Source organism: Corythoichthys intestinalis, chromosome 15 (assembly GCF_030265065.1).
Source record: "Corythoichthys intestinalis isolate RoL2023-P3 chromosome 15, ASM3026506v1, whole genome shotgun sequence".
Lineage (NCBI taxonomy): Eukaryota > Metazoa > Chordata > Actinopteri > Syngnathiformes > Syngnathidae > Corythoichthys > Corythoichthys intestinalis.
In genome coordinates this window covers 8,666,504-8,693,401 of record NC_080409.1, presented here as the reverse complement: position 1 = coordinate 8,693,401, position 26,898 = coordinate 8,666,504, and the positions used below count along the sequence as shown (strand labels likewise).

At 40.4% G+C, this 26,898-nt stretch overlaps 1 protein-coding gene across 1 annotated transcript; it reads left to right on the top strand.

Annotated features, from left to right (window-relative positions):
* Window positions 1-987: 987 nt before the first annotated feature.
* Window positions 988-26,898, top strand: si:dkey-21a6.5 (signal peptide, CUB and EGF-like domain-containing protein 1). Its single transcript, XM_057858624.1, has 9 exons — window positions 988-1,146; window positions 4,749-4,919; window positions 4,985-5,123; window positions 16,158-16,246; window positions 19,467-19,530; window positions 19,689-19,777; window positions 19,848-19,960; window positions 24,078-24,234; window positions 24,354-26,898. The coding sequence occupies exons 1-9, from the start codon at window positions 1,107-1,109 to the stop codon at window positions 24,509-24,511; spliced, it is 1,020 nt and encodes a 339-aa protein (XP_057714607.1). The 5' UTR covers window positions 988-1,106; the 3' UTR covers window positions 24,512-26,898.

Genomic DNA, 26,898 nt, shown 5'->3' with positions numbered 1-26,898 from the left:
AATGAAAAGGGACTCTATGGTAGGATACCCAGGAAGACCCCACTTCTAACCCAGAGATATAAAAAAGCCAGGCTGGAGTTTGCCAAAACTTATCTGAGAAAGCCAAAAACGTTTCGGAAGAATGTTCTTTAGTCAGATGGGACAAAAGTAGAGCTGTTTGGGTGTCTCCGCTCGTCTGCGTGGCTGTCGCGTTTTTGGTGGGGCTCACGCATGGCTGGATGTGATTGGGTACGCTCGGGTGGGTGGCCCCGGTGTTGGGATTGGCGATGGGGCAGCGTAGGGTCGGTTGCCGACGGGCTTACACTCATATGAGATTCACACGATTACTGAATGATCACAATGGGAGTATGTCATACTCTCAATTTGAAACATTAAAACTTTTCAGATCAACCAGACACTTAGACTTCCATTCTCTGTGTCAAACAGCTGAACAGGACAGGTTTAAAAAAAAAAAAAAAAAAAAAAAAAAAAAAAAAAAAGAGACTGAGCACCAATGTCGTAGCGAGGACAGTACGCACATTTTAAAATGTTCTGCAAGCGGGAATGACATATCTTTTATAGTCCGTATGGTATTATCGTTCGTAAGCTGAATAATTATTTGCAATATGAATCAAAAAAAGCTTCGAAAAACCTTTTTTTAAAATGAGTTTCGTGCTTTTGATCGTTTCAAATATCATTTACAACAGTCTTGTGACACTGTCATAAGAAATGTTCAAATAAAGTGTTACAGAATTGCTTCACTGCGTGCAGAAAGCTTTTTTTTTGGGTGTGTGTGTTTGCTCATACCGCATATAGTCTTGGATCAAACTGCTGGGAAACCATAACGTGTGTTAAAATGCACCTCCAATGGATTTGTTCTCGCACATTAGCACTCCTGCTGGAAGCCTTTCTTAAAAACTCCATTCAGCCGGATTTCCTCCCCCTTTTTCCCCTGCTAAAGCAAAATCACATGATGTGTATTTTGTCATATGATGCCGTCGAGAGGACTCGAGCGAGCTTCACTAGAGGGAAATAACACAGTTGTCAGAGATTTGTCAGGGACCAGATGATGCTGTAGATGAACTTTGAAGAGGAGAGGAGAAGAGTTGTGGACCATCAAGAGGAGGATGGCCCCTCTGCCACTCATCTTTGCCTTTTGCTTCATTGGTGAGTGTTGTTTTGCATGCAAGAATTGGTACAATACATTCTTGTTTTTAATCATGTATTATGATGTGAACATTCGGATGCATGATCTATGTGGCTTATGATTTATGTTGTGTTCGAATTGTTGCATTGTAATTCTTTAAGTTAGAAAGAATATTTTTTTAGGCTTTACAATCACAGTGACGTCATTATGATACATTGAACAAAGCAGGTTAAGAGTCAAACATCACCAAAGGTGAAATCCCTCAATGTTGACTCATTGGCTGCCATTGACGGCACCAGACGTCCAATCCATTTTCACTGGAGGGGTGGTCAGTTGGATTGGACTCACTTAATGCCAGCCATCTGGGATCAACAAAGGTCTTTTTATCTTATCTTATCTGAGTGCCTTGTTTTTTTAGTCTTAGTTATGAATATAGATTCACATTTTCAGAATTGTTGACAATCCAACGCTGACTCCTAATCACATGATCCTTCCGCTCTCTGAGTAACTTCTTTTCTTGAGGAAGATGGCTCCCACTCAAGCACATGGCTAATGTGATTATTCACACAATGTGCCCTCTTGTCTGGCTGATGCGCTTATATTATACCTGCTGGCTGCACGGAACAGGAAAACAAACATATTTGAATCATGGAAGATGTAAGGATGTAGACTAGAGTAAGATTCAGGTGGTGTGAGTGTACCATTTATTTTCTAGTTGTTAAGCAGAGGATATATTACATTATGTGAGAGGATTAAAAATTTCTGATTGGCCTTATCATTGAGGGTGTTGCTCCAAATGTGACTCAAATCACAGAAGAAGAACATTTCATTTCTGAATATAAGCCGCCACCCACAACACGAAAACAGCATTTGTTCATTGATAACCCGCACTGGACTATAAACCGCAGCTGTCCTCACTGTATTATGGGATATTTACACCAAAAGATATCAACCGGTAACACTTTATTTGACATCGGCATCATAAGACTGTCATAAGACCAAATGAACCACCATAAAGCTTTGAACCAACTGGCTGCAAAGCTTCATTGCCTCAATAAGCTTCATTTGGCCATCACTGCTCTCTTGGGGGAGACAGTCAACCATCGGTTGCCACCTGCTGTCAATGCTGTTGTCATCCAACTTGCCTCCTAGCATGCATTGCAGCGCTACCGATGTAAATAACAAATCAAAATTCATGTTCTGTGCTGTTTCTTCAGTTACTGTTCTAGTTGTTCCATTAATTGCTAGTTATGGACTTTGGTAACCCTTTATTTGACATGGCACTGCCATGAGCATTAATGAATGCTTATGACAGATGTCATTTTGTGTCATCCGGCAAATTATCTCCTCTTTGAGTGGATGTAAACGATCAGAGCTGGACATAAATAGAATTACTGACATAGTTGCTGCATGATACTTGATGGCATCCGTCGTAAGAATTCATTGATGCCTATTATAATGTCATGTCATAATTATGCCGGTCTTATGGCAGTCTTATGACGCCGCTGTCAAAGAATTCAAAATGGGGGGAAAAAGTAGCAGCTTATAGTCCGGAAATTACGGTAGTTTTGCTGGATGGTTCACTTGGGTCACTTCCAAACGATAACGGGTGCATGGGCGTCATTGGCATGGAGGTACAAAGCTGTCAATTGCATGGACGTACATGGGTGTCCATGGCATCGGAGTCCCACTCGAATGTCAACGGGCTTTAATGGAAGGTTTTTGGTCAAAAATCACAACCACCAATTCAGATATGTTTTTGGGTGTTTAGAAAGTCTGAGTTAGAAATCAATAGGAGTAAATGGAAAGGCTTTTGTGCCATTGGAAATAAATGGCTGGGGAATAAGGTCATTGGAAATCAATGAGAAATTTTGGCCATTAGAAATGAATGGGTATGTTTTTGGAAAATTTTGGCCGAACCGTACATTTTTGGCAAAAACTATTAGACAACTTTTTTGCCTTGAAAAATTCAAGGGTTAAAGTCCAAAAATACATAAATAGAGGTTTCCAACTATTTCGAACGAACAAGCCAATGCAAACAAAACAATGTGGCTTTTTTGTCTCGTTCTAATCTCGTCAGACAAAAACTGGCAATTGTCTCGTTATGTTACAGTCGTCGGAGAATCATTTTTATCTCTTTATCATAATCGTTGATGAAAACAACAATGATTGCACAGTGGCGCAGGAAGTGGGGTGCTAAGGGTGCTGCAGCACTCCCTTGTAGGAGGATGAAGGAATCTGGCCTTCAAGCCAGATTGCCGGAATCACACCAGCTGCACAACAGCGCTAGGGAAATTCCAACGACCCGGGCTGGTGGAATTCCGACAACCCAGCCAAAAAGCCAAACTCTGCGCGTTCACCTTAGTCTTAACCCCTTGAACTGACTCAATTTTAAAAGCTGGGAAAAGGCTTCGGAACACAGGTTGACAATTTATTCAAAGTCTGCAGCAATCATACAGCATAGAGAGACAAACTGGATCCAGGGTCACCATATCTAAAGTCAACAAAAGATTCCTGAGAAAAATGATACAGTTAAACATTGTCTTTTAAACGGTCTGGTGAAGGGGCTGTGGTCCGGAAGAAGGGTGTGTTTGGGCGTTGTTTAGGCTTATTCTCTGTTGTGGGTTGGGCGGGAGAATTTTGGGCATTACTGTTGTCAGGGCAAAGAGAGTTGAAGATTTTGCCATCCTCAGCGTGACGTGAGTGCTGAATGTTCGCATCTCAGTTGTGAGTTCCTGCGTATCGGCTGTTCCTTGTGGCAAGACAAGATGTGCCGCCATTTGTTCTGGACTGTCCGGAAGAGCTGATTGCGGGATTTGGTGGTGCAGACCTGGTTGTCAGCGTTAATCTTGCTCAGTCAGCTGCATGACGTGCGCGTTGGGCTTCCGTGGTCAGAAGGCGTCCTGTATCTGTTCTGTAAATATATATGTTGAAAAAGTCTTTTTTTTTTTGTCAATAACATGCTCACAACCTGACACCTTGTTTGCTACCAGGTCAACTTGGATAAGCCCTATTGGAACAGAAAAGTTAATTGTTGACAGAGGAGGTGTTAACATGGCGCAAAAAAAAATTGCGATTTTTTTCTTTACAAAAACAGCGAGATTTTCTCAAATTCAATTCGCGTTCTAAAATTAAGATTATAATAGTTTATAATAGTGCCCAGAGAGGATAAGTTAGTTGTTTATTAAGACAGTGGAGAACTTCACATAGCTTGCAATGTAGCCAAATTATTGTTTGTGTTGTTGTTGCGCTTCCGCTATGGAGAGCGCTGTTGGATATTCGTGTGCAATTTGAGTGTTGTGAAAAGTGGGTGTGAAACCGGGGCTTACTGGACCTTTTAGTTCTCAAATGTGTTTGTGTGTCATTGCACCGTCTAGCTGCGGGGATTTGCATTTTAATACACGGGCGATTTTATTTCCAATACAAAAACTCCAACACACAAAGTAGGTGAAATAGAACACTGTCTTTGAAGTAGCCTAGTAGTAGTATGTAAACTATCCAGCATATGTGTATACTGCCATGACAAATTTGGACTGAAATGGCTCTTTTCGGATGGGAAAAACAAAATAAGATCCTCAGCACCCCCTGCAGTGAGTGACTTCCAGCATCCCTGTGGTTGCAGGCATGGTGATGAGCCAGACAACACCCACTCCCGCTGCCCTCATCACTTCTCTGGTAGAGAACGCCACCGCTGTGACGCCAACTCCCGCTCTCAGCAGCACCACCCCCAGCTGCTCAGCATTCAACACTTCCAACTGCGAGCCCTGTGCACCGGGTTCACAGTACGACAACGGTGAGTTGTTATTTTTTCGTGGAGGTCCTTACAACTGATGCTGGTGTATTTGACTGTATTCTTAGGCACCCTGCTGTGCGTGTGCTGCTCCGAGCCTGGGCTGTGTCTATTTCCAGGAGCCTGTCTACCATGCACCGTTGGCTTTTATCAGCCACTGGCTGGACAGCAGCAGTGCCTGCCCTGTCGACAAGGCTTCTACACAAAGTACTTTTCTATTTTCTGTTTATACTCACACAGAAGCACCAAAGTATTTACAAGACAATACTTTCATTTCTCTAATAGCCTCCTTTTATAAGGATAATATTAGTGTTCGTTAAAGTCACGCTTTGATTTATGAGTTGAACTCCTAATAAGTTATCAAATCAAATCAAATTTATTTATATAGCCCTTTACAAAACCCGAAAGGTCCCCAAAGTGCTTTACAACAAAGACAAACATGGCACATAGTAAATAAAAGGCAGGAAAGTATTATACAATGACATTAGGAAGAAAAGAAAAGAAAAAAGAAACGAAACATCGCATCACGATTAGTCAGACAGCAAACAAAACAATAAAACAGATAAAATCCAAAAACATTAAAAACCCTAAAGAAATAAAACCAGGCTAAACTAATCTTGGGGAAAGGCGAGTCTAAAAAGGTGTGTCTTTAAACGAGATTTAAAAAGGCCCAAATTTGTAGTGGTGCGGATCTCCGGGGGAAGACTATTCCATAACCTGGGTGCAGCAACCGCAAAAGATCGGTCTCCCCACTGTTTGAGTTTGGACCTTGGGACTTGCAAATGAAGTTGGCCGGTAGAGCGAAGACTCCTGCCAGAGTTACGGATGGTTAAAATTTCTGATAAGTAAGAAGGAGCCTGGCCGTTAATAGAATTAAAAACAAACAGTAAAAGTTTAAAATCAATTCTAAAATGGACTGGAAGCCAGTGGAGCGATGATAGCACGGGGGTAATATGTTCACGTCTAGGTGTATCTGTTAAAAATCGAGCAGCAGCATTTTGAACAAGTTGGAGACGAGAAACTGAGGATTATGTAAGGACAACTCAAATTTTAAAGTTTTCATCAGTAATTTGTTACTTTGAGTATTTGTAATTTGTTTTAAGAATGTTAACTTGTGTTAACCTGAATGAATTTGGGGGTAAAAGTTCCATTTCCAAGTCATTAGCACTTGAAAAAGAGAAGTTGTGTGTTGTTTAGTTACCCTACACCTTGCCTCAATTGCAATGTCTTCAAAAGAGTGCACTGGCAATAGCATAGCCAGCCAGACTGTTTAGTTCAGTTATCTACATCAGTGTTTTTCAACCTGTGTGCCGTGGCACACGAGTGTGCCGTGAGAGATCGTCAGGTGTGCCGCGAGAAATTATCTAATGTCGCATACATACATATATACAGTGCCTTGCAAAAGTATTCGGCCCCCTTGAACCTTGCAACCTTTCGCCACATTTCAGGCTTCAAACATAAAGATATAAAATGTTATTTTTTTGTCAAGAATCAACAACAAGTGGGACACAATCGTGAAGTGGAACAAAATTTATTGGATAATTTAAACTTTTTTAACAAATAAAAAACTGAAAAGAGGGGCGTGCAATATTATTCGGCCCCCTTGCGTTAATACTTTGTAGCGCCACCTTTTGCTCCAATTACAGCTGCAAGTCGCTTGGGGTATGTTTCTATCAGTTTTGCACATCGAGAGACTGACATTCTTGCCCATTCTTCCTTGCAAAACAGCTCGAGCTCAGTGAGGTTGGATGGAGAGTGTTTGTGAACAGCAGTCTTCAGCTCTTTCCACAGATTCTCGATTGGATTCAGGTCTGGACTTTGACTTGGCCATTCTAACACCTGGATACGTTTATTTTTGAACCATTCCATTGTAGATTTGGCTTTATGTTTTGGATCATTGTCCTGTTGGAAGATAAATCTCCGTCCCAGTCTCAGGCCTTGTGCAGATACCAACAGGTTTTCTTCCAGAATGTTCCTGTATTTGGCTGCATCCATCTTCCCATCAATTTTAACCATCTTCCCTGTCCCTGCTAAAGAAAAGCAGGCCCAAACCATGATGCTGCCACCACCATGTTTGACAGTGGGGATGGCGTGTTCAGGGTGATGAGCTGTGTTGCTTTTACGCCAAACATATCGTTTTGCATTGTGGCCAAAAAGTTCAATTTTGGTTTCATCTGACCAGAGCACCTTCTTCCACATGTTTGGTGTGTCTCCTAGGTGGCTTGTGGCAAACTTTAAACGAGACTTTTTATGGATATCTTTGAGAATGGCTTTCTTCTTGCCACTCTTCCATAAAGGCCAGATTTGTGCAGTGTACGACTGATTGTTGTCCTATGGACAGACTCTCCCACCTCAGCTGTAGATCTCTGCAGTCCAGAGTGATCATGGGCCTCTTGGCTGCATCTCTGATCAGTTTTCTCCTTGTTTGAGAAGAAAGTTTGGAAGGACGGCCGGGTCTTGGTAGATTTGCAGTGGTCTGATGCTCCTTCCATTTCAATATGATGGCTTGCACAGTGCTCCTTGAGATGTTTAAAGCTTGGGAAATCTTTTTGTATCCAAATCCAGCTTTAAACTTCTCCACAACAGTATCTCGGACCTGCCTGGTGTGTTCCTTGGTTTTCATAATGCTCTCTGCACTTTCAACAGAACCCTGAGACTATCACAGAGCAGGTGCATTTATACGGAGACTTGATTACACATAGGTGGATTCTATTTATCATCATCGGTCATTTAGGAAAACATTGGATCATTCAGAGATCCTCACTGAACTTCTGGAGTGAGTTTGCTGCACTGAAAGTAAAGGGGCCGAATAATATTGCACGCCCCACTTTTCAGTTTTTTATTTGTTAAAAAAGTTTAAATTATCCAATAAATGTTGTTCCACTTCACGATTGTGTCCCACTTGTTGTTGATTCTTGACAAAAAAATTAAATTTCATATCTTTATGTTTGAAGCCTGAAATGTGGCGAAAGGTTGCAAGATTCAAGGGGGCCGAATACTTTTGCAAGGCACTGTATATATATACATACATACATACATATTGTAGGGCTGTCAAAGTTATCGCGTTAACGAGCGGTAATTAATTTTTTTAATTAATCCCGTTAAAATATTTGATGCAATTAACGCACAAATGCCCCGCTCAGATTAAAATGACAGCACAGTGAAAGGTGTCTTGTTGTGTTTTTCTGAGTTTTGCCGCCCTCTGCTGGCGCTTGGGTGCGACTGATTTTATAGGCTTCAGCTTGCCTGGCATGGCCCGACTGTTCTCCCTGTGTTTTTCAAACACTGAGAGAAAAGTCTGGGAACCAGCCCATTAACGGCCTCTCGAGCAGGTACAAAATCAATCGACAAATCAGATTCGTTTATTTGCGGGACGTGTTCTTAACGAGCCACGTTACTCTTACGCGTCGAAAGTCGTCTCCACAACAACACAGATGGTGAACAGGAGAGCCGAGAATCTGTTCCAATCCACGGTAAAATGAGTTTTAAATGACCAAAAACACATCGACACGAGTCATTGACAACAGTCTGTCTCGCGCTAGCCATGTTGAATAAACTCCGCTCTCCTCGTATGTTTACTTCCGCGTGCAAGTCCCTCGTCCTGCCCTTGTCGTTTTACTAACGTCACGTCTGCCCGTCGCTGATTGGTCCACTCCGCTGTCTGTTTGCTGTGGCTTGCTCCGCCCTGGAAATTGTATCCACTGAATGGTGGCCAGACTCAATAGCTGGAACAGCGGTGAGTCTGGTGTACTAGGCAAGGCCTCAGCACCCATGAGCATTGCGTAAGTAATTATTGACATCAACAATGGCGGGCTACTAGTTTATTTTTTGATTGAAAATTTTACAAATTTTATTAAAACGAAAACATGAAGAGGGGTTTTAATATAAAATTTCTATAACTTGTACTAACATTTATCTTTTAAGAACTATAAGTCTTTCTATCCATGGATCGCTTTAACAGAATGTTAATAATGGTAATGCCATCTTGTTGATTTGTTGTTATAATAAACTAATACAGTACTTATCTACCGTATGTTGAATGTATATATCCATCTTGTGTCTTATCTTTCCATTCCAACAATAATTTACAGAAAAATATGGCATATTTTATTGATGGTTTGAATTGCGATTAATTGCAATTAATTACGATTAATTAATTTTTAAGCTGTAATTAACTCGATTAAAAATTTTAATCGTTTGACACCCCTAATATATTGTAATGTCCGTAACTGTGCTTGTGTGTCCTTGAGGGGGCCATCAGACTGCAGAGTGGTGACGTAGCAGGAAGCAAGCAAGGAGGGAGGTAGAACAAACGGCGTGAGAGCAAGTTAGTGGTCGCATGTTGCGGATGCCGCTGTTATTTTGTTTATTATTTTCCATTGTTGCCACAATAAAGTGGGAGAGTCATCACTGACTCCTCTCCTTTCTATTTCCCCATTCGGGGCTATTACAATATTTTTTTTACATCGTCGGGCGGAGTTGCAGTAGGAAGGAAGGAGTAGGTAGAAAGTTCTCGGCCATGTGCAGATGAGCGAAGTTTGCTCGTGTCGTGTTCAAAAACTGCTCGGATTTCTAGCCTTCAACGACCTTGCTGTCCGCGACAATGTGGACCCAACATGTCTACTGCACATTATTTGGTTAGACTCGTCATGTGTCTATATACTCGAAAGTGTCCTTTCTATTTTATCCATATGTGCCGACCATCAATCCTCCCCCTGTGTTATATTACAACACATTGTTGAGAACAGCAAGGTAGCTAATGGCTAAAAATCCGAGCAGTTCTTGAACGCGACATGAGCAGCACAGCGCCATGGGGCCAAGCAAGTTTAAACGTCATTTCCAAACGAAACACCCATCGCTGCAAAACAAGTCGATGGACTATTTTGTTCGCCTTTGTGAAAACACAGAGAAACAGGCAACTTTTTTTTTGTAATATAAAAACTACGAAGGAAAATGAGAAAGCCCTCAAAGCGAGTTAACTTGTTGCTAAATTCAAAAAGTCCGACACCGTGACAGAGACATTAATACTACCTGCCTACAAAGCCATTGTCTGCGAGATGCTCGGCCCTGATGTGGTTAAAGACATTGCTCAAGTCCTGATAATTCTGAGCTTTTTCAAGCCTAACTGCTATAAAAATAAATAAATAAATAAAAACAAAGACTGAGAGCTGTTGAAGAATAAGGATATCGACTTTGTGTTCATCTAAACAGGCTCAAGTTTCACACTGCGTAAGTACACATACTGAGAAATTATTTTATAATTGAATATACTGTACAGAAAATAATTTTGGAACATTTTTGGTTTGTGGTGTACCGCGAGATTTTTTTCAATGTAAAAATGTGCCGTGAGTCGAAAAAGGTTGAAAAACACTGATCTACATGTTGCGTTCTCATTCAAATAACCCACATTCACAAATCCTTCTGGAAGAACATATTATATCTACAACCCCTAGCAAAAAGTATGGAATCACCAGTCTCGCACGAGCACTCACTCAAGACATTTTATCATGCAGAACAAACTCAGATAAAAGGCTTTAAAAAATAATAAATTAGTCCAAAAGTGCAACTCTTTAGCATTCAGAAACACTAAAAGAAATGAAAAAAAAAAAACATTGTGGTGGTCAGTTAATGTTACTTTTATAAAGCAAGTGCAGGGAAATATATATGGAATCACTCCATTCTGAGGGGAAAAAATGGAATCATGAGAAACCAACAAAGAAATAACAATCAAAACACACAGCTTGCTGAGGCATGGACTTGATGAGTATTCTTCATCAATTTGGTGCCAACTCTCTTTGATTGCAGTTACCAGATCATCCTTGCACGTCGGAGCTTTGCTGTGGACCATTTTTTTTCATTTCCACCACAGGTTTCCAATAGGGTTGAGCTATTTGCAGGCCATGACATTGACTGGATGAGTCTTTCTCCAAGGGATGCTTTAACATAGTTTTAGCTCTGTGGCATGATGCATTTTCATCTTGGAATATGGCAAACATATTTTCAATTGAAGGGATAAGAAAGCTGTCTAAAATTTCAATGTAAACTTGGGCATTTATTGAAGATTTAACCACAGCCACCTCCCCAGTGCCTTTGCCTGACATGCAGCCCCATATCATCAAAGACTGAGGGAATTTTGATGTTTTCTTCAGGCAGTCATCGTTGTAAATCTCACTGGAACAGCACCAAACCAAAGTTCCAGCATCATCACCTTGTCAAGAGTCAAGAATCTGCATTGGACAAGGTGTCCTATGCAGATTCTTGACTCTTGACAAGGTGAATACTCGTCAAGCACTTGCTCTATAAAAGTAACATTTACTGACCACCACAATGTTTTTTATTCATTTCTTTTAGTGTTTCTGAATGCTAAAGAGTTGCACTTTTGAACTAATTCATTATTTTTTCAAGCTTTTTATCTGTTTCTTCTTCTTTCTTTCTTTATTTTCCCTTCAGGCATGACAAATCCATCAACATACAGCATTTATATGTGTTTACAATTAACTCAACCTGAAAAGAAAAGGACAGACGGGAGAAGCCGAAGCTTATCGAGACCCACCCCCATTGTACCATAGAATGCAGAAAATATCGTATAACAATTTTTGACATTCAGATTGGGTAGTGATTACAAGGTTTTTTTTTTTTTTTAATTTAACCGTACCCCTTGATTATTCATTTTCCCAATAGTCCATTGTCGATCGTGTCCATGTGATCGTTATGTTGATTAGACCCAGTAGATTAGTTCATAATTTAGTGGTTAGTTTATTCAGTTGATTTGATCCAGAAGATAGGGAATAGCTGAGGACCGATGGCAGGCCGTGTCCACCACACCCGTTTCGTCGACTTAATCCTCGTCGCAGTTTTCATTCCTTGCTGCCTCCTAACGAACATTCATCTCGAGGTTGCGCAGCCTCGTAGTAAGTTACAACGCCATTCAAGCTGTGGCAGTGTTGGATGACGGCAGGTAATTCTTCACCTGTAATATTTCATCACAGGCCATACCGATCTCTATTGGCTATCCAACACTTTGATGATGTTCCAACGAATCAAGTGTACTCTAAGCCCCTGCAGAAGAATAGCAGCCAGCAGCACAGCAAAAAGAACATCCTCGATGTCATTCCACTTCGAGTGTGGTCAGACACAGCGGCAGCCATCTACCCCAGCTATGCTCCACATATCCAGACTTTAGGGTATATCCTAAGCAGGCATGTTGTCCAGGTTTTGGCCGCATTGTAGAAAGATCTTGGCCAGGGCACTGAGTGGCCAATTGGCCAGTTCCATGTCGTTACAGAATGTCAAAATACTACTATTTGAAGTCAATTTTCTGTGCATTTACATCCAAAAGATTATTTGACCTTGTGACGTCTGGATGAGTTCTGTTTGCATTGGCTTTGAGTCACCTTTTTTTTTTTTTTTTTTTATATATACCATCCTATGTTTTGGGTACAATTGGTTTTGTTTACAAGTTTGACTTGCCACCCAGACATTAGTTACCTATTGTACAATTCGTATTATGATCTAGAGTTAGCTTGACTCAGCAACATAATCATTTAATAAAAAATTTTTATATCTCGTCTTAAAAACAGCCAATGACCCTGAGCTGGTCACTGTAGAATCTAATTCATTCCAAAGATGAGCACCGGAGTAAGGGACCGAAAATGATTTTGGCCAGGGGTGAAAGTGGCTAGAATTTCTTGCCGGAACTCCCTAACATAAAGTTCGGCACAGAGCCCTTTTTGTGTGTGTGTGTGTGGGGGGCGGCTTAAACCTCCTAAAACCACCAGAATGCAAGAACTTTTGGCACAGTTATAAATATAACACACAATAAAACACAACAGGTTTCACAGTGGTTAGCACGTTCCCCTCACAGTTCTGATACCAAGGGTTCAATCCCGGGCTCCGGCCTTCCAGTGTGGAGTTTGCATGTTCTCACCATGCCTGCGTTGGTTTTCTCCTGGTGTGTGTGAAAGCAGGGCTATAAACATGGCAAGCTGGAAATGGCTAAATTAAACCGAAAACATAACGAAATTAAAATGTCAATCATTACGTTCGGGTCGGGGTTCTCGCTAAATTTTTTAAATAAATATATATTTATATACGTATACCAAAGCGATGTATGGATGTTAAACAAAGGAATACTTATCAAATAAATAATTTGGATAAAAAAGACAAGGCGCTGTATGGTCATTGCAGAGCCAGAGCGTGCCATTCGCCCTCTTTTTACTCTTTCTCCTCTGCGATGCAAAACCGCATCTGTTTATTTACATTTTACAAACTTTACCAGCGTTATTTCATTGTGCAAATGCATTTAAAATGATCATAAAAATATGTAGACTATTTAAACATTAAGAAAAGTTGCGTTTTTTTTCTGCCAACTGACAATTCGTTACAAAAGACAGGCTTTAATGCGCAGGCATTATCACCAAATGTGATCACGCAAAACGCAACCAGTCCGTTTTTCCAAGCAGCAAGCAGTGATCTGTCCAGGTCTGACTGGAGCATCTCTTCCCTCTCCTCCTCACAAATAATACATAGAATTTTGAGGGGGGTTTTCTCGGGCTTGGGCCTACAAATAAAATATAAAATTTCATTTTTTTTGATGAATAATAATAAATGAATAATAAAAATCAGTGAAAACGGATGACGCTAAGCAAGCTCTTTATTAGGCTTGTATTGTTAACACTTGTGTATGTAAATCTGATATTAGTAGATTGTTCTTATTGGAGATGCGTGTGTGGCAGTTTTTTTTTTTTTTAAACATTAGGTTTTGACAGTTGCCGTCATATTTTCGGGATCAAAGCACCGTATGCCGGAACGGCGTTCCGCCATCGTATTTCTTGGCGGAACGCTGATCCGGTGCATTCCGGCCCACTTTCACCCCTGATTTTAGCATTGTTCTAGCATAGTTAAGTTTAAACACATTTTCTCCCCTCAAATCGTATTTCGATTCCCTAGCCTGGAACCAATTTTGCAGGTTATACGGGAGGCTATTAGTTGAGGCTTTCTACATCATCTGTCCCATTTTGAAATTTATTAAATCATACAGCTTCAATAAATTGGATTTGATGAATAACTCGTGTGTATGTGCCGTGTATTTCCCTTTATGAATAATCCGTATTGCTTTTTTCTGGATTACCAACAGAGGGTGTAATCAGCAGTTTGTTCTACATGATAAAATGTCTGAGAGAGTGCTCGTCCGGCACTAGTGATTCCATACTTTTTGCTAGGAGTTGTATACGTACTTCAGTCCAATTGACTTGAAATGTTGAATAAATTCAGTTTAAACAGTTAAAAAAAAAGTGAAATACATATGTACAATGGAATGATGGCTTCCAGCCCCTTCCACTTGAAACAGATTGGACGTTAATAGGTGTTTTCAATATCAATTTCACTCTTTTGCACATACTTGCACTTTGCGAGCAGTGAATGAGTTACGCTAATGAGAGCTTTTGAATAGATGTTGAATGTGGTCTATTTTTCATTCTAAAACATGAGTACAGGTAGTCCCGGGTTACGAACGAGTTCCGTTCCTACTCTGGCGACGTAACTCCGATTTCAGCGTAAATCGGAATTGATTAATTAAGTAGCCCTAAATCTCAAAATAACTATCCAAAAAGTACAAAAGTACAGTGGTACCTCTACATATGAAGTTAATTAGTTCCAGGACCTTGTTTGTAAGTCGAAATGGTCGTATGCCGAACAAAATTTTCCCATACGAATACATTATAATTCCATTGATTTGTTCCACAGCCCGAAAACCTACACTAAATTATTAATAAATACTGATGTTACGATTGCAAATACCAATTACAAAGAGCAAAACCAATAAATTATGGATAAAAATCACAATAATAATAATAATACCTGTAATAATGTAACAAACCGGGTTTTAATGTGGCGAATGTGTTTGCATGTTGTACTGTACCTGAACGCATCGCGTAGCTCACTTGAAAGAGTGAGCCTTTTTACTTTCACTTTGTTTACTTGCTGCGGGAGACACTAGACGTGTTGTGTTGCACAAGTTGATGGAATAAATGATTAGAGACCTGACGAACCTTAAGACTTTCGACTGGCGAACAGAGGAAGACCGCTGAGATCATAGACCGTCTACGGTTGTATTGTTGAGCCACATCATGGATGGGTGCACAAATTTTTCAATTATATCCATCTTCATGTCAGTGGTTAGCATCTCATTTTTCCGTTTTTTTTTTTTTTTTCACCACCTGCGCTAACATTGTTGGAACCCATATTGATTTCTCTCACAAGAAAATCTGCTGTGCGTCCGTCTAGCCGGAAACCAAAGAAACTAAGGTGCTGTCATAGATCAGTTCAGTTTAAGTTTAATGACCCCTAAGAAGGGGGAAACTTGTCATATTTAGAGCATTTCGTCGGATGTTGAAACAAATGGCGAGTCAAATTTTACATTGGATGTCGGAAAAGATTGTGTGTCGAAGCAATCGTATGTCAAGGTACCACTGTATTGTATTTTGTTTAATGATAGATGATACACTGCCCTCTGGTGGCAGCGTTGGTTCTGGCTGGACTGTCACCTTGTATGACTGAGAAGCAGACTCAGATGTCTGGCATGGATAAAGGATAGCTGCGCTGTTTTGGCCGACATTAGGCTGTAAGTTGTTTCAGCTAATATATGTTTATGTATGCATTTGTAATTACATTTACAGCTACAGTTGGTGGCGTTACGTGTCAGCAATTTGCTATGAGAATTGTTAATATACTAGTATTAGCATTTGTCGCATTTAAGCTAGCAGACTTTTGTTAGGCTAATTTAATCTACCAAATTTACATATTGATCAGACTAGATGGATGTTTGAACACCAATTATTTTGTGGCAAGTGTTTTATTGTTAATATGCGTGTCGTTTTGAACATAAGTGTACATATAGGTTTTACCGCGTTACAAATTGTCAAGTCAATTGGAAGTAAAAAGCTTCAAAAGGCACAATTGCCTTGTTTGATGTCTGTAAAGCTGAACAACTTCACATTTAGTGAGGCCAGAACACGTCATATTAATAAAGTAAAGTAAAAAATAAGATAATGTGAGGTATAATGAGGTACTGTTTATGCAACAAAAACAAATGACTGGAGACAAAATTCAAATTCGTCGTAAAGTCGAAATTACGTAAGCTGAGTAGGTCACAACCCTGGGACTATTTGTATATGGGGTATTGATTTAAAAAAAAAAAAAATTAAACTAAGAAAATAGACATCGTTATTAATGTTCCTGCAGTTTCACTGGGAGCCCACTGTGTCACCCGTGCCTCCCTGGATCTTTCAACAACAACACTGGTGCCGACAGCTGTGAAAGTTGCTCCCCAGGTAAGACCAAAAATAACTTAATTACAATCACCTCAAAATTCATTTATTAAAAGGTACCACGGTTAGAAAGAAGTTCTTAAAAGATAAATTTTAGTACGAGTTATAATAATTTGATATTAAAACTCCTCTTAATGTTTTCGTTTCAATAAAATTAAAATTATTAAAATTATTTTAACTAGTAGGTCACCATTGTTGTTGACGTCGCAGGGCGGACAATCAAATACATATGCAAAATACACAAGAAACTTACTCAGACTTTGGTCAAACTCTATTTAAACATTTTAGCAACCCGTTTAGGTCAACAGATACACACATAATACATGGCAATATTTAATCACAATATACAAACTATGATGCTGGGAGCCATTATCAGGAGTCTTGTATGTTGTGAAGACAACATACAAATGAACGTAAGCCACAATGGACCATCACTAAAACGGAAACTACGGTGTCAGTCAAGGTACAAAACGCACTCATTGGCTTGATTTCTAATGAATTTAAAACTCGCCATTGACACATTGTGGTGTATTTGAATCACTACCTTACATAGTTAAAGAGTGACACTGTGGGAGTATGGCAGCGTACCCATGTGACGTCACCGCCCTGCGACGTCAACAACAAATTTTATTTTTATTTTTTTAAATTAACAGCGATTTAAAATTTTTATATTAAATGATATAACTCGTTCTAAAATTTATCTTTTAAGAACTACATGTCTTTCAATCTGTGGTATCCATTAATAGCGATACATTGTGGTAGAACTGACACCTATATGATGTACAAAATAGACTTCGTATCCCTGTTTCAGCATTCAAATTTCCAAAAGATGAGTCAGCTGCAGAGGTGGGTTGTAACGCGTTTACGCCGTTACATTTACTTGAGTTTTTTTTTTTTTTTTTAGAAAAATGTACTTATTAGAGTAGTCTTACCACAAAATACTTTTTACTTGAGTAGATTTGTGAAGAAGAAACACTACTCTTAATCCGCTACTTTGGGCTACACCAGAGTCGTTATATTTTTCCTCTTTATTCTACATATTGACTTTATTTTTGCCAGAGATGCTGACAGTAGCTCAACCAGTTACACCAATGAGATTGCACAACAATAAACGCATGACTCCATTATACCATGCAGCGGTAACAAGGTTTTTTCTCCACTAGAGGGCAAACACGCTCTTTGGATGGATAATTGGTCATAATGTTCTGGTCTGCCCTTGACTAATCCGAGTAGAGATTTGCGTACGTCGCCCTCTAGTGGTTGGCCGGCATTACCGGGGTGTTTGCACACCTATAATAGCCCAGCGTCAGTGTAAACCAGGGGTGTCCAAACTTTTTGCAAAGGGGGCCAGATTTGGTGTGGTAAAAATGTGGAGGGCCGACCTTGGCTGACGTCCTTTACGTAGAACAATATATTTAAGCAAATTTTAGCAAGCCATTCTGTGTGCTTTATTTTTTTTTTTTCGAAATTAATTTAGGGCTATCAAAATTATCGCGTTAACGGGCGGTAATTAATTTTTTCAATTAATCACGTAAAATATTTGACGCAATTAACGCACATGCCCCGCTCAAACAGATTAAAATGACAGCACAGTGTCATGTCCACTTGTTACTTGTGTTTTAGGTGTTATGTCGCCCTCTGCTGGCGCTTGGGTGCAACTGATTTAATGGGTTTCAGCACCATGAGCATTGAGCAATTATTGACATCAACAATGGCTAGCTACTAGTTTCATTTTTGATTGAAAATTTTACAAATTTCATTTAAAACGAAAACATTAAGAGGGGTTTTAATATAAAATTTCTATAACTTGTACTAACATTTATCTTTTAAGAACACAAGTCTTTCTATCCATGGATCGCTTTAACAGAATGTTAATAATGTTAATGCCGTCTTGTTGATTTATTGTTATAATAAACAAATACAGTCCTTATGTACAGTATGTTGAATGTATATATCCGTCTTGTGTCTTATCTTTTCATTCCAACAATAATTTACAGAAAAATATGGCATATTTTATAGATAATTATTTTTTAAGCTGTGATTAACTCGATTAATCATTTTAATCGTTTGACAGCCCTAAATTAATTATTTCAACAATCTCGCAACTAGACATTGTGGCGTTCTCTTTTGACTCTCGGGCTCTTGCGAAATACTGCTGCTGTAAAATTAAACTAGCTTCAGGTTGCTTCAATTTCTCGCTACGTATCTTCCCTGTAATCTTGTTGTACATGTCAGCGTGTCTTGTTTGGTAATATCGCCTCACATTGAACTCCTTAAAAACAGCGACTGTCTCTTTGCAAATGACACAGACACAGTTGTTGCATATTTTATAGAAGAAATACAGTAGTCCAATTTCCACCTATACTTGAAGCGTCGGCCGTCACAGTCAACTTTCATTTTTTTTGTTGATTGTCGCCATTTTAGAAATGGGGAATATAGGGTATATAACACAGGGTAATGTTGCTTAGAGTGCTGTTGCCTTTTAGTGGGTAAATGAGGAGCAGCATTTAGTGTGTAAGCTACTTCATATGCTGTTAGCAGTACTGCTGACCAATTCATTAAGTCTGTGTGCGGGCCAGACGTTATTGATTTTATGACAGAGGCTGGGGGCCAGATGAAATTTGACCACGGGCCGCATTTGGCCCCCAGGCCGGACTTTGGACATGTCTGCTCTAAAGTAAACCCATTCATTTTATTAATATTTTGTTATATTTCTTCTGAATTAATATTGCTGCTGCGTGTGCATACGTTGGTCTGGTGTAAACTGTAACGTTAGCTGCTGCCGGCTGTGTTCTGTGGGCGGCGACGTCTTTGGACAGCGTTTTTACGGGAAAAAGGACACCTGCTGAGCCAGAACAAGCGCTTAAAACAAAGTCAGTTGTACATAATATGTGGCTAAAAGGTAAAAAAACGAGGCAACAAAAGTGAATGCACCGAGAGCATCATACCTCGTGGCGAAGTGTCTTGCTAAAGTCAAGAGACCTTTTATTATTGGTGAAGAACTCATTATGCCTGCGACCGAGGATATCTCTTTTTTCCACTCGGTCAGTTTTGACGGAGATAGGCCCCTTATTAATCGTCACCGCGCCCCGTCAATATATTATGGTCTATGACCCACCTCTGGACAGCTTTCTAATTTATTAACTAAATTGGATTCATTAAAGTACCCTCACTTGGAATAACACAAAATAGTTGAAAATAAGCGGGACTGCGTTACTTTCAGGTTTCTTCTCCTCGCTGCACAGTTCCACATCGTGCGCACCGTGCTCAAGAGGAACTTTTTGCAAGTAAGTCTCAGCGAGACATTTATAATTGGCGTGAAGATCTCTCTTTGAAAAATCAATTTGAGCGTCACATGCTTTCACAGTGGAGTGGGAATCATGCCATGTTCTGTTGTGGGATTAAATCAAACTTTAGTCAAAACACATCTTTTTCTCTCCGACAGCTCCTCCGGTTGCTCCCAATGCCAGACGTGTCCCGGCGGTTCAGAGGCGCTACAGGCCGCAGCAAAAGAGTGCACTCCGTGTCGGCCGGGTTTGTCTAAGAGCTGATCTAGTTAGTAAACCGTCGCAGGTGTTCAAACGTGACGTCTGTTTTTGGACAGGCATGCATAAGGCTCCCCATCAGACAATGTGTCAGATCTGCAGCAGTGGCTCCTTCCAGATCCACTGGGGCCAAGAAAGCTGCGACGTCTGCCCGGAAAACCATTACTGTCCAGTCAGTACTTTCTCATTTACCCCTTGGACTCATTGTAAACAGGCCACGACATGATGACTGCACAATTTCCAATTCCGTTCTTCCATTTTTATACAGTCGTTGTCCTCACTTCTGGGTGAACTAAAGCCCAACTGATACTTGTTGACTCATTGGCTGCCATTGACGGCGCTAGATGTCCTCCCAGTCCAAATGGACTGGCACAGTCAATGCCACTGAAATATAAGCATTCACAGCCAGTCCTCAAAGTTTAAATGAATTGGGCATCTGTTGTTTTCAAAGGCGGGCAATGAGTCATTTTTAGAGTACATACGCATCACGTACACTGCTGGCCAAAAGTAATGGCACCCCTGCAATTCTGTCATATAATGCTCAATTTTTCCCAGATAATGATTGCAATTACAAATGCTTTGGTAGTAGTATCGTCATTTATTTTGCTTGCAATGAAAAAACACAAACGAGAATGGGGAAAAAAAATCATTATCATTACACAAAACTCTAAAAATGGGCCGGACAAAACTATTGGAACCCTCAGCTTAATACTTGGTAGCACAACCTTTAGACAAAGTAACTGCGAACAACCGCTTCCGGTATCCATCAATGAGTTCCTTCCAATGCTCTGCTGGAATTTTAGACCATTCTTCTTTGGTCAACTGCTCCAGGTCTCTGAGATTTGAAAGGTGCCTTCTCCAAACTGCAAATTTCAAATCTCTCCACAGGTGTTCTATGGGATTCAGGTCTGGACTCATTGCTGGCCACTTTAGAAGTCTCCAGTGCTTTGTCTCAGAACATTTTCTAGTGCTTTTTGAAGTGTGTTTTAGGTCATTGTCCTGCTGGAAGACACATGACCTCTGAGGGAGACCCAGCTTTCTCACATTGGGCCCTACATTATGTCGCAAAATATGTTGGTAGTCTTCAGACTTCATAATGCCATGCACACGGTCAAGCAATCCAGTGCCAGAGGCAGCAAAGCAACCCCAAAACATCAGGGACCGTGTTCTTTTCTTTGAAGGCCTCGTTTTTATTTTCTTTAAACTCTATGTTGATGCCTTTTCCCAAAAAGTTCTACTTTTGTCTCATCTGACCAGAGAACATTCTTCAAAAACATTTTTGGCTTTCTCATGTAAGTTTTGGCAAACTCCAGCCTGGGTTTTTTTATGTCTCTGGGTCTTCCTGGGTATTCTACCGTAGAGTCCCTTTTCATTCAGACGCCGGCGGATAGTACGGGTTGACACTTGCCACGTTTACATGGAGCCAAATATTCCAGTTACAATCGGAATATTTGTTCAAACCGAATAAATGTGATTCACAGGGGTGGAATATTCCTTTTCCCAAACCGATTAGAAGTAAAATTATATCATGTAAACAGGGAAGCGGAATGGTTTCTGGTTGCGTTCTTTCTGCGCATGCTCAGTACTGACGTGGTGACGTCACTTGGTGACGTAAGTAACGTCACTTGCAACATGGCTTCCAAGCACACGCACAGCGCACCCACACAACTTTTTAAATGAACGGCGTATCATTCTGAAGTTTTGTTTCCACTCGAAAAGTTAAAACAGCAGCTGATCTGACGATCGATCTCCATGTTTTGCAACGTGACGCTTTGTTTTGATTAATCTGCGCATGTCAGACGGCAGTTGTCAAACGTCCTTTCGGAATAAAGGCAGTCACATGTAAACGCTGGATCGGAATAGATGAAGTGACATGTAAACAGCTGATGTGAAATTTCCATTCGGAATGATTTGAATCGGTATGAATAAAAGTCAGCATGTAAACGTGGCTACTGTTAAATCCTTGGACTGCAGGACAGCTTGAACTTGTTTGGATGTTAGTCGAGGTTCTTTATCCACCGTCCGCACAATCTTTCATTGAAATCTCTAGTCAATTTTTCTTTTCCGTCCACATCTAGGGAAGTTAGCCACAGTGCGATGAGCTTTACACCTATTGATGACATTGCCCACGGTAGACACAGGAACATTCAGGTCTTAGGAGATGGACTTGTAGCCTTGAGATTGCCCATGCTTCCTCACAATTTTGCTTCTTAAGTCCTCAGACAGTTCTTTGATCTTGTTTCTTTTCTCCGTGCTCAATGTGGTACACACAAGGACACAGAACAGAGTCAACTTTAATCCATTTTAACTGGGTGCAAGTGTGATTTAGTTATTGCCACCACCTGTTATGTGCCACAGGTAAGTAACAAGTGCTGTTAATTACACAAATTAGAGAAGCATCACATGATTTTTCATTATCTGACAGAATTGCATGGGTGCCAATACTTTTGGCCAGCAGTGTACGTATATTACATTTTTACATCGGGAGAAAATACTTTTACTTTTTAGTTTTCAAGTAAAAGTTAGAGCCAGTGCTTTTACTTGAGTATTTTTTTTAGATACCTGTACTTTTATCTTTCCATAATTTTCGGACTACAAGCTGCTACTTTTTTCCCTAATTTTGAATCCTGCGACTTATAGTCCAGTGCAGCTTGTTTATTGATTTATTTGGGTTATTAGGTAACCTTTTATTTGACAGCAGTGTCATAAGACTGTCATGCTAAATGCTTATGACAAATGTCATCCGGCAAAATATGTCACTGACTCCATTCATATCCAGTTTGGATCGTTTACATCCATTCAAACATGAGATAATTTCCCGATGACACTAAATGACATCTGTTAGCAGTATTCAGTAATGCTGATGACAATGCCATGTCATAATTATGATTGTATTATGACAAACATATGGCGCCGCTGTCAAATAAAGTGTTACCAAATACCATAACTAGTAATTAACGAAACAACTGGAGCAGTAACTGAAGAAATAATTAGTACAGAACATGAATTTTGACTGTAGCCCCGCAATGCATGCTAGGAGGTATGTTGGATGACAACAGTGTTGACAGCAGATGGCAGCAGAGGATGACTGTTTCCCCCAAGGGAGCAGTGACGGCCAAATGAAGCTTCTTGAAGCAATGAAGCTTTGCAGCCAATTGGTTCAGAGCTTCATGGCGTTTCATTTGGCCTTATGACAGTCTTATGATGCCGCCCAGGGGTCGCGTTAACCGAATATAATATAATACGGAAAAAACTGAAGTCCATCCGTCATTTTGACAGGTTGCAATTCACACCCCAGACCACAGGGTGGCGAGTGAGCATATTAATTAGCTATTGTCTCTCTTGATGCATGACGTCGTTGGCCTTACTCTGAAAAATGTCAAGGCAACTGATTGTTTGCCTGGCACGGCCAGACTGTTCTCCCTGTATTTTTCAAACACTGAGAGAAAAGTCTGGGACACAGCCTCTCGAGTAGGTACAAAATCAATTGACAAATCAGATTTGTTTATTTGCGTGACGTGTTCTTCACGAGCAACGTCACTCTTGCGCACCGAAAGTCGTCTGTACAACAACACGGATGGCTGGAGAGCCGAGAATATGTTCCAATCCGCGGTAAATTCAGTTTTAAATGAGCTAAAACACATCGACACGAGACATTGACAACAGTCTGTCTTGCGCTAGCCATGTTGAATAAACGCCGTTCTCCTCGTATGTTTACTTCCGCGCGCAAGTCCCTCGTCCTGCCCTCGTCGCTTTGCTAACGGCATGTCTGCCCGTCGCTGATTGGTGCACTCCGCTGTCTGTTTGCCCCTTGTTAAGCTTGTTCGGACAGAATATTAATTAAAAATGAATGAAAACTAAATACTATTGAATATGTCATTATTATCATTTTAAAAATGTAAGTGACGGGTAAAAATAGATTATGACCGGATTTTTGTGACACTGTCAGTCAAAATGACAGACAACGAAAAAGTCTAGCGCAACCTCTGAGCCGTCAAATAAAGTGTTACCAGTTAATATTTTTTGGTGTAAATATCCCATAATACAGTGAGGACAGCTGCATTTTATAGTCCAGTGTGGCTTATTAATGAACAAATGCTGTTTTCGTGTCTAATTTGATGGGTGGTGGCTTATAGTCAGGTGCGCCTTAGACTCTGAAAATTACGGTACGTCATTTTTTGCCCCTGTATTTGTACTTTGGAGTACTTCATCCACCACTGGTTGTACGTATCAAATTTCCTCCAATTCTGAAATGAGCTGTCAAAGGTTTGGCTTTGTTTTGTTTCCAGAGTCCAGACGTGAACCCCATTCATTGTCCCAGCGACGCCTTCTGTCCAGAGGGGAGCTCAGCTCCGGGCTACTGCATGGAGACTTTCTTTCGCAAAGCGGGCGACACATGTGAACTGGCCCCGGTCACCATCGCTTTATTAGTTATTGGAGGAGGGGGTAAGTTTTCCAACTAAGAGGCATCCAGTCTTGTGATTTTCCCAAATAAGAATCATGTGCGTCAAACTAATGAGCCCTTCCGCGAATGTTCATGGAATCACTTTTTTTTTTGCTTCCAGTGGCTCTACTCCTCATCATTCTAATGGTCCTACGGAAAATGAGAGACACCGACCGGGAGCTTAGCATGTCCCGAGCGCCGCTATTACGCAAAGAGAGGCCTCAAGGTCGCTACTACGGAATTCCCTGTGATGGGGAGCCCGTGTATGCCGGCTGGTGAACCAAAGAAAGATAGACCAAAAGCTACGGTGGCACGAATGCAAATTGCCACAACACGATCCCAGGATGCCAAAGCATGAATGCAAATTGGCCAAAGCAAAAACCCCAATTGCCACAACACGAACCCCAATTGCTCGCAAAACAAATGCAAATGGCCCGCAACACAACTGCAAGAAGCCACAGCACGAATAAAGAAGATGAAACGAAGGTAGACTAAATTTGACGGAAGTAGACATAAGGGCGACAGCTCCCAGCAGAACTTGAAAATGACAGTTACAGGAAAGAGCTCACAAATGTACATTTTGCGACCAGCAGGAAGTCGATGCTAACGCTTTTGCGCGAATTCTGCAAAGATGGCAGAGCAATAGAGACAAATATTTTGTCTGAGGAGGAAAATGAATGAGTCTACCAAGATATACGGAATAAACATTGGCCCGGCTTTCACTCGCTGGTGTAACACAACAGTTGCTAACCGTCATATGCTATTGTTAAGCCACAACTGGTTTCATTACCGTTTTACTTTTCCTCTTTCACACAGCCGCTGGAAAAAGAAATGTTGTTTAATCCATCTACAGGTGACCATCTGTATTTGACGACACTGTGCGGGTGCGCGCTGGTCCTCATGGGAAACGCAGTCGTCCTTAAGGCAAAACACTACCGCTTTTGTCCACCGGCATCACTAAAATCGACCAAAACTGCAAAGTTAAGTTGCTTTCATTCGCATTTTGCTCCTGTAAAATAGAAGAGCTTTGAGAGGAAATTGGCGTGAGAAATGTGGGAGGAGATGCTTTCTGGGACTGACAGTATCTAGTCCGAAGATATGCCAATATCTTAAATTCCACCTACATGCACACACATAGCCTAACAAAGACAAGGGGTGACGCCAGCTTGCTTTTTACCTTTTAGGGCAAGACGTCTGTTGCTAGGGCCATCCCAAATAAAAGAGAGGCGAAGGAGGGTCTAAGCAGAAGGATTGCGGAAGCTGTATAGTTTCCCCTCCTTCTCCTTGCAAGCTTTTCAACTAATTTGAGTTTGGCTTAGGTGGGCCAACTGACATGCAAAACATGTTTGCGGGGGGTGGCTACCAGAGACGGCAATAATTCCAATATGATTTCGCATTTATACAAAATTAAAGGTTAGTACACACTGTCATGAACATTTCCCACTAGCTACAAGAGTTAACTCTAGCGTGTGTAGTGTGTCTAGCTGTGGTGAAACATACTGTAACGTAAGCTTGTTAACGAAGCTGATAACATGGCTAATTAGCATGCCAATTTGAATTAATATAGAATATTTATTTATTTATTATTATTATTATTTTTATTTAACTTAACATTATACTCATATTCCAATTTGCTAATATGTTGTTTTGAAAAATAATAACACTGTTGAATGGAATTTTTTTTTTTTTTTTTTTTTTGCAAGCCAGAAATCTCAAAACATTTTAGAGCTGTAATTGCAATACCATGAAACCATGATATTTTTGTTTAAGGTTATTATATTGTCAGTCTCATATCGGCACATGCTTAGTCTAGAGGCGTTTGACCAAACGCCATTTGTAAATTGCTGGATGAATTCAACCAAGCGTGCTCGACGACTTGACTATAAGAAATGGGACAACAATGCTTTTTGTCTTTAGATACCAATACAGTACGTGTATGTGTACAATATTTGCTGTTTATAACAAAAGTGCGTTAGCAATCCAAAAAAAAAAATCTGTGTTCCTATTTTTTTAAATTTGCGAGCACCTGTGCTCCCGATGAAAAAGCTTAGCGTACAGGCCTGCTTTTGTGCTGTGGCTTTTTGCAGTCACGAGCCATTTGCATTTGTGTTGCGGGAAATTGGGGTTCATTTTGTGGCAAATGGGGTTCGTACCGTGGCTGTTTGCATAAATTGCATTCGTGCTTTTTTTTTTCTTTTAAAAAGCGTTTGGAGCCGGCGTTTGTGTTGCGACAATTTGCAGTGGTGCGTTTTACTTCTTGCCAAGTGTTTGGACTTTGCCGTGGGCCTGATACTTCTCGGCCACCTGACGACGTGGAGCGCACTTCCGAAACTCGTTTCAGCTCTTGTCGGAGACGTTCTACTTTTAATAGGTTAACAGTTGTCAAACACTGTCCTTTTGTAAGCGAGTTTATCGGATTAGGAGCATCTTGCCGGAAAAGCAGATGTCTGCCAAGGACGTGTTGGGAGCATTTTCTTTGTAATATAACAAAAAAAAAGCACTTTTTAAAAAATAAAAATATAAAAAATATGGAAGAATTGCTTTTCTTCATGCGTTTCTCTGCAGACTGTCGCACAACTACAGCATGTTTAACAATACAGCAATGCATTTCAATGTCATTCTCTGTTTGTTTTTGGATAAAAGATGAATATTTGTACGTTTTAGCA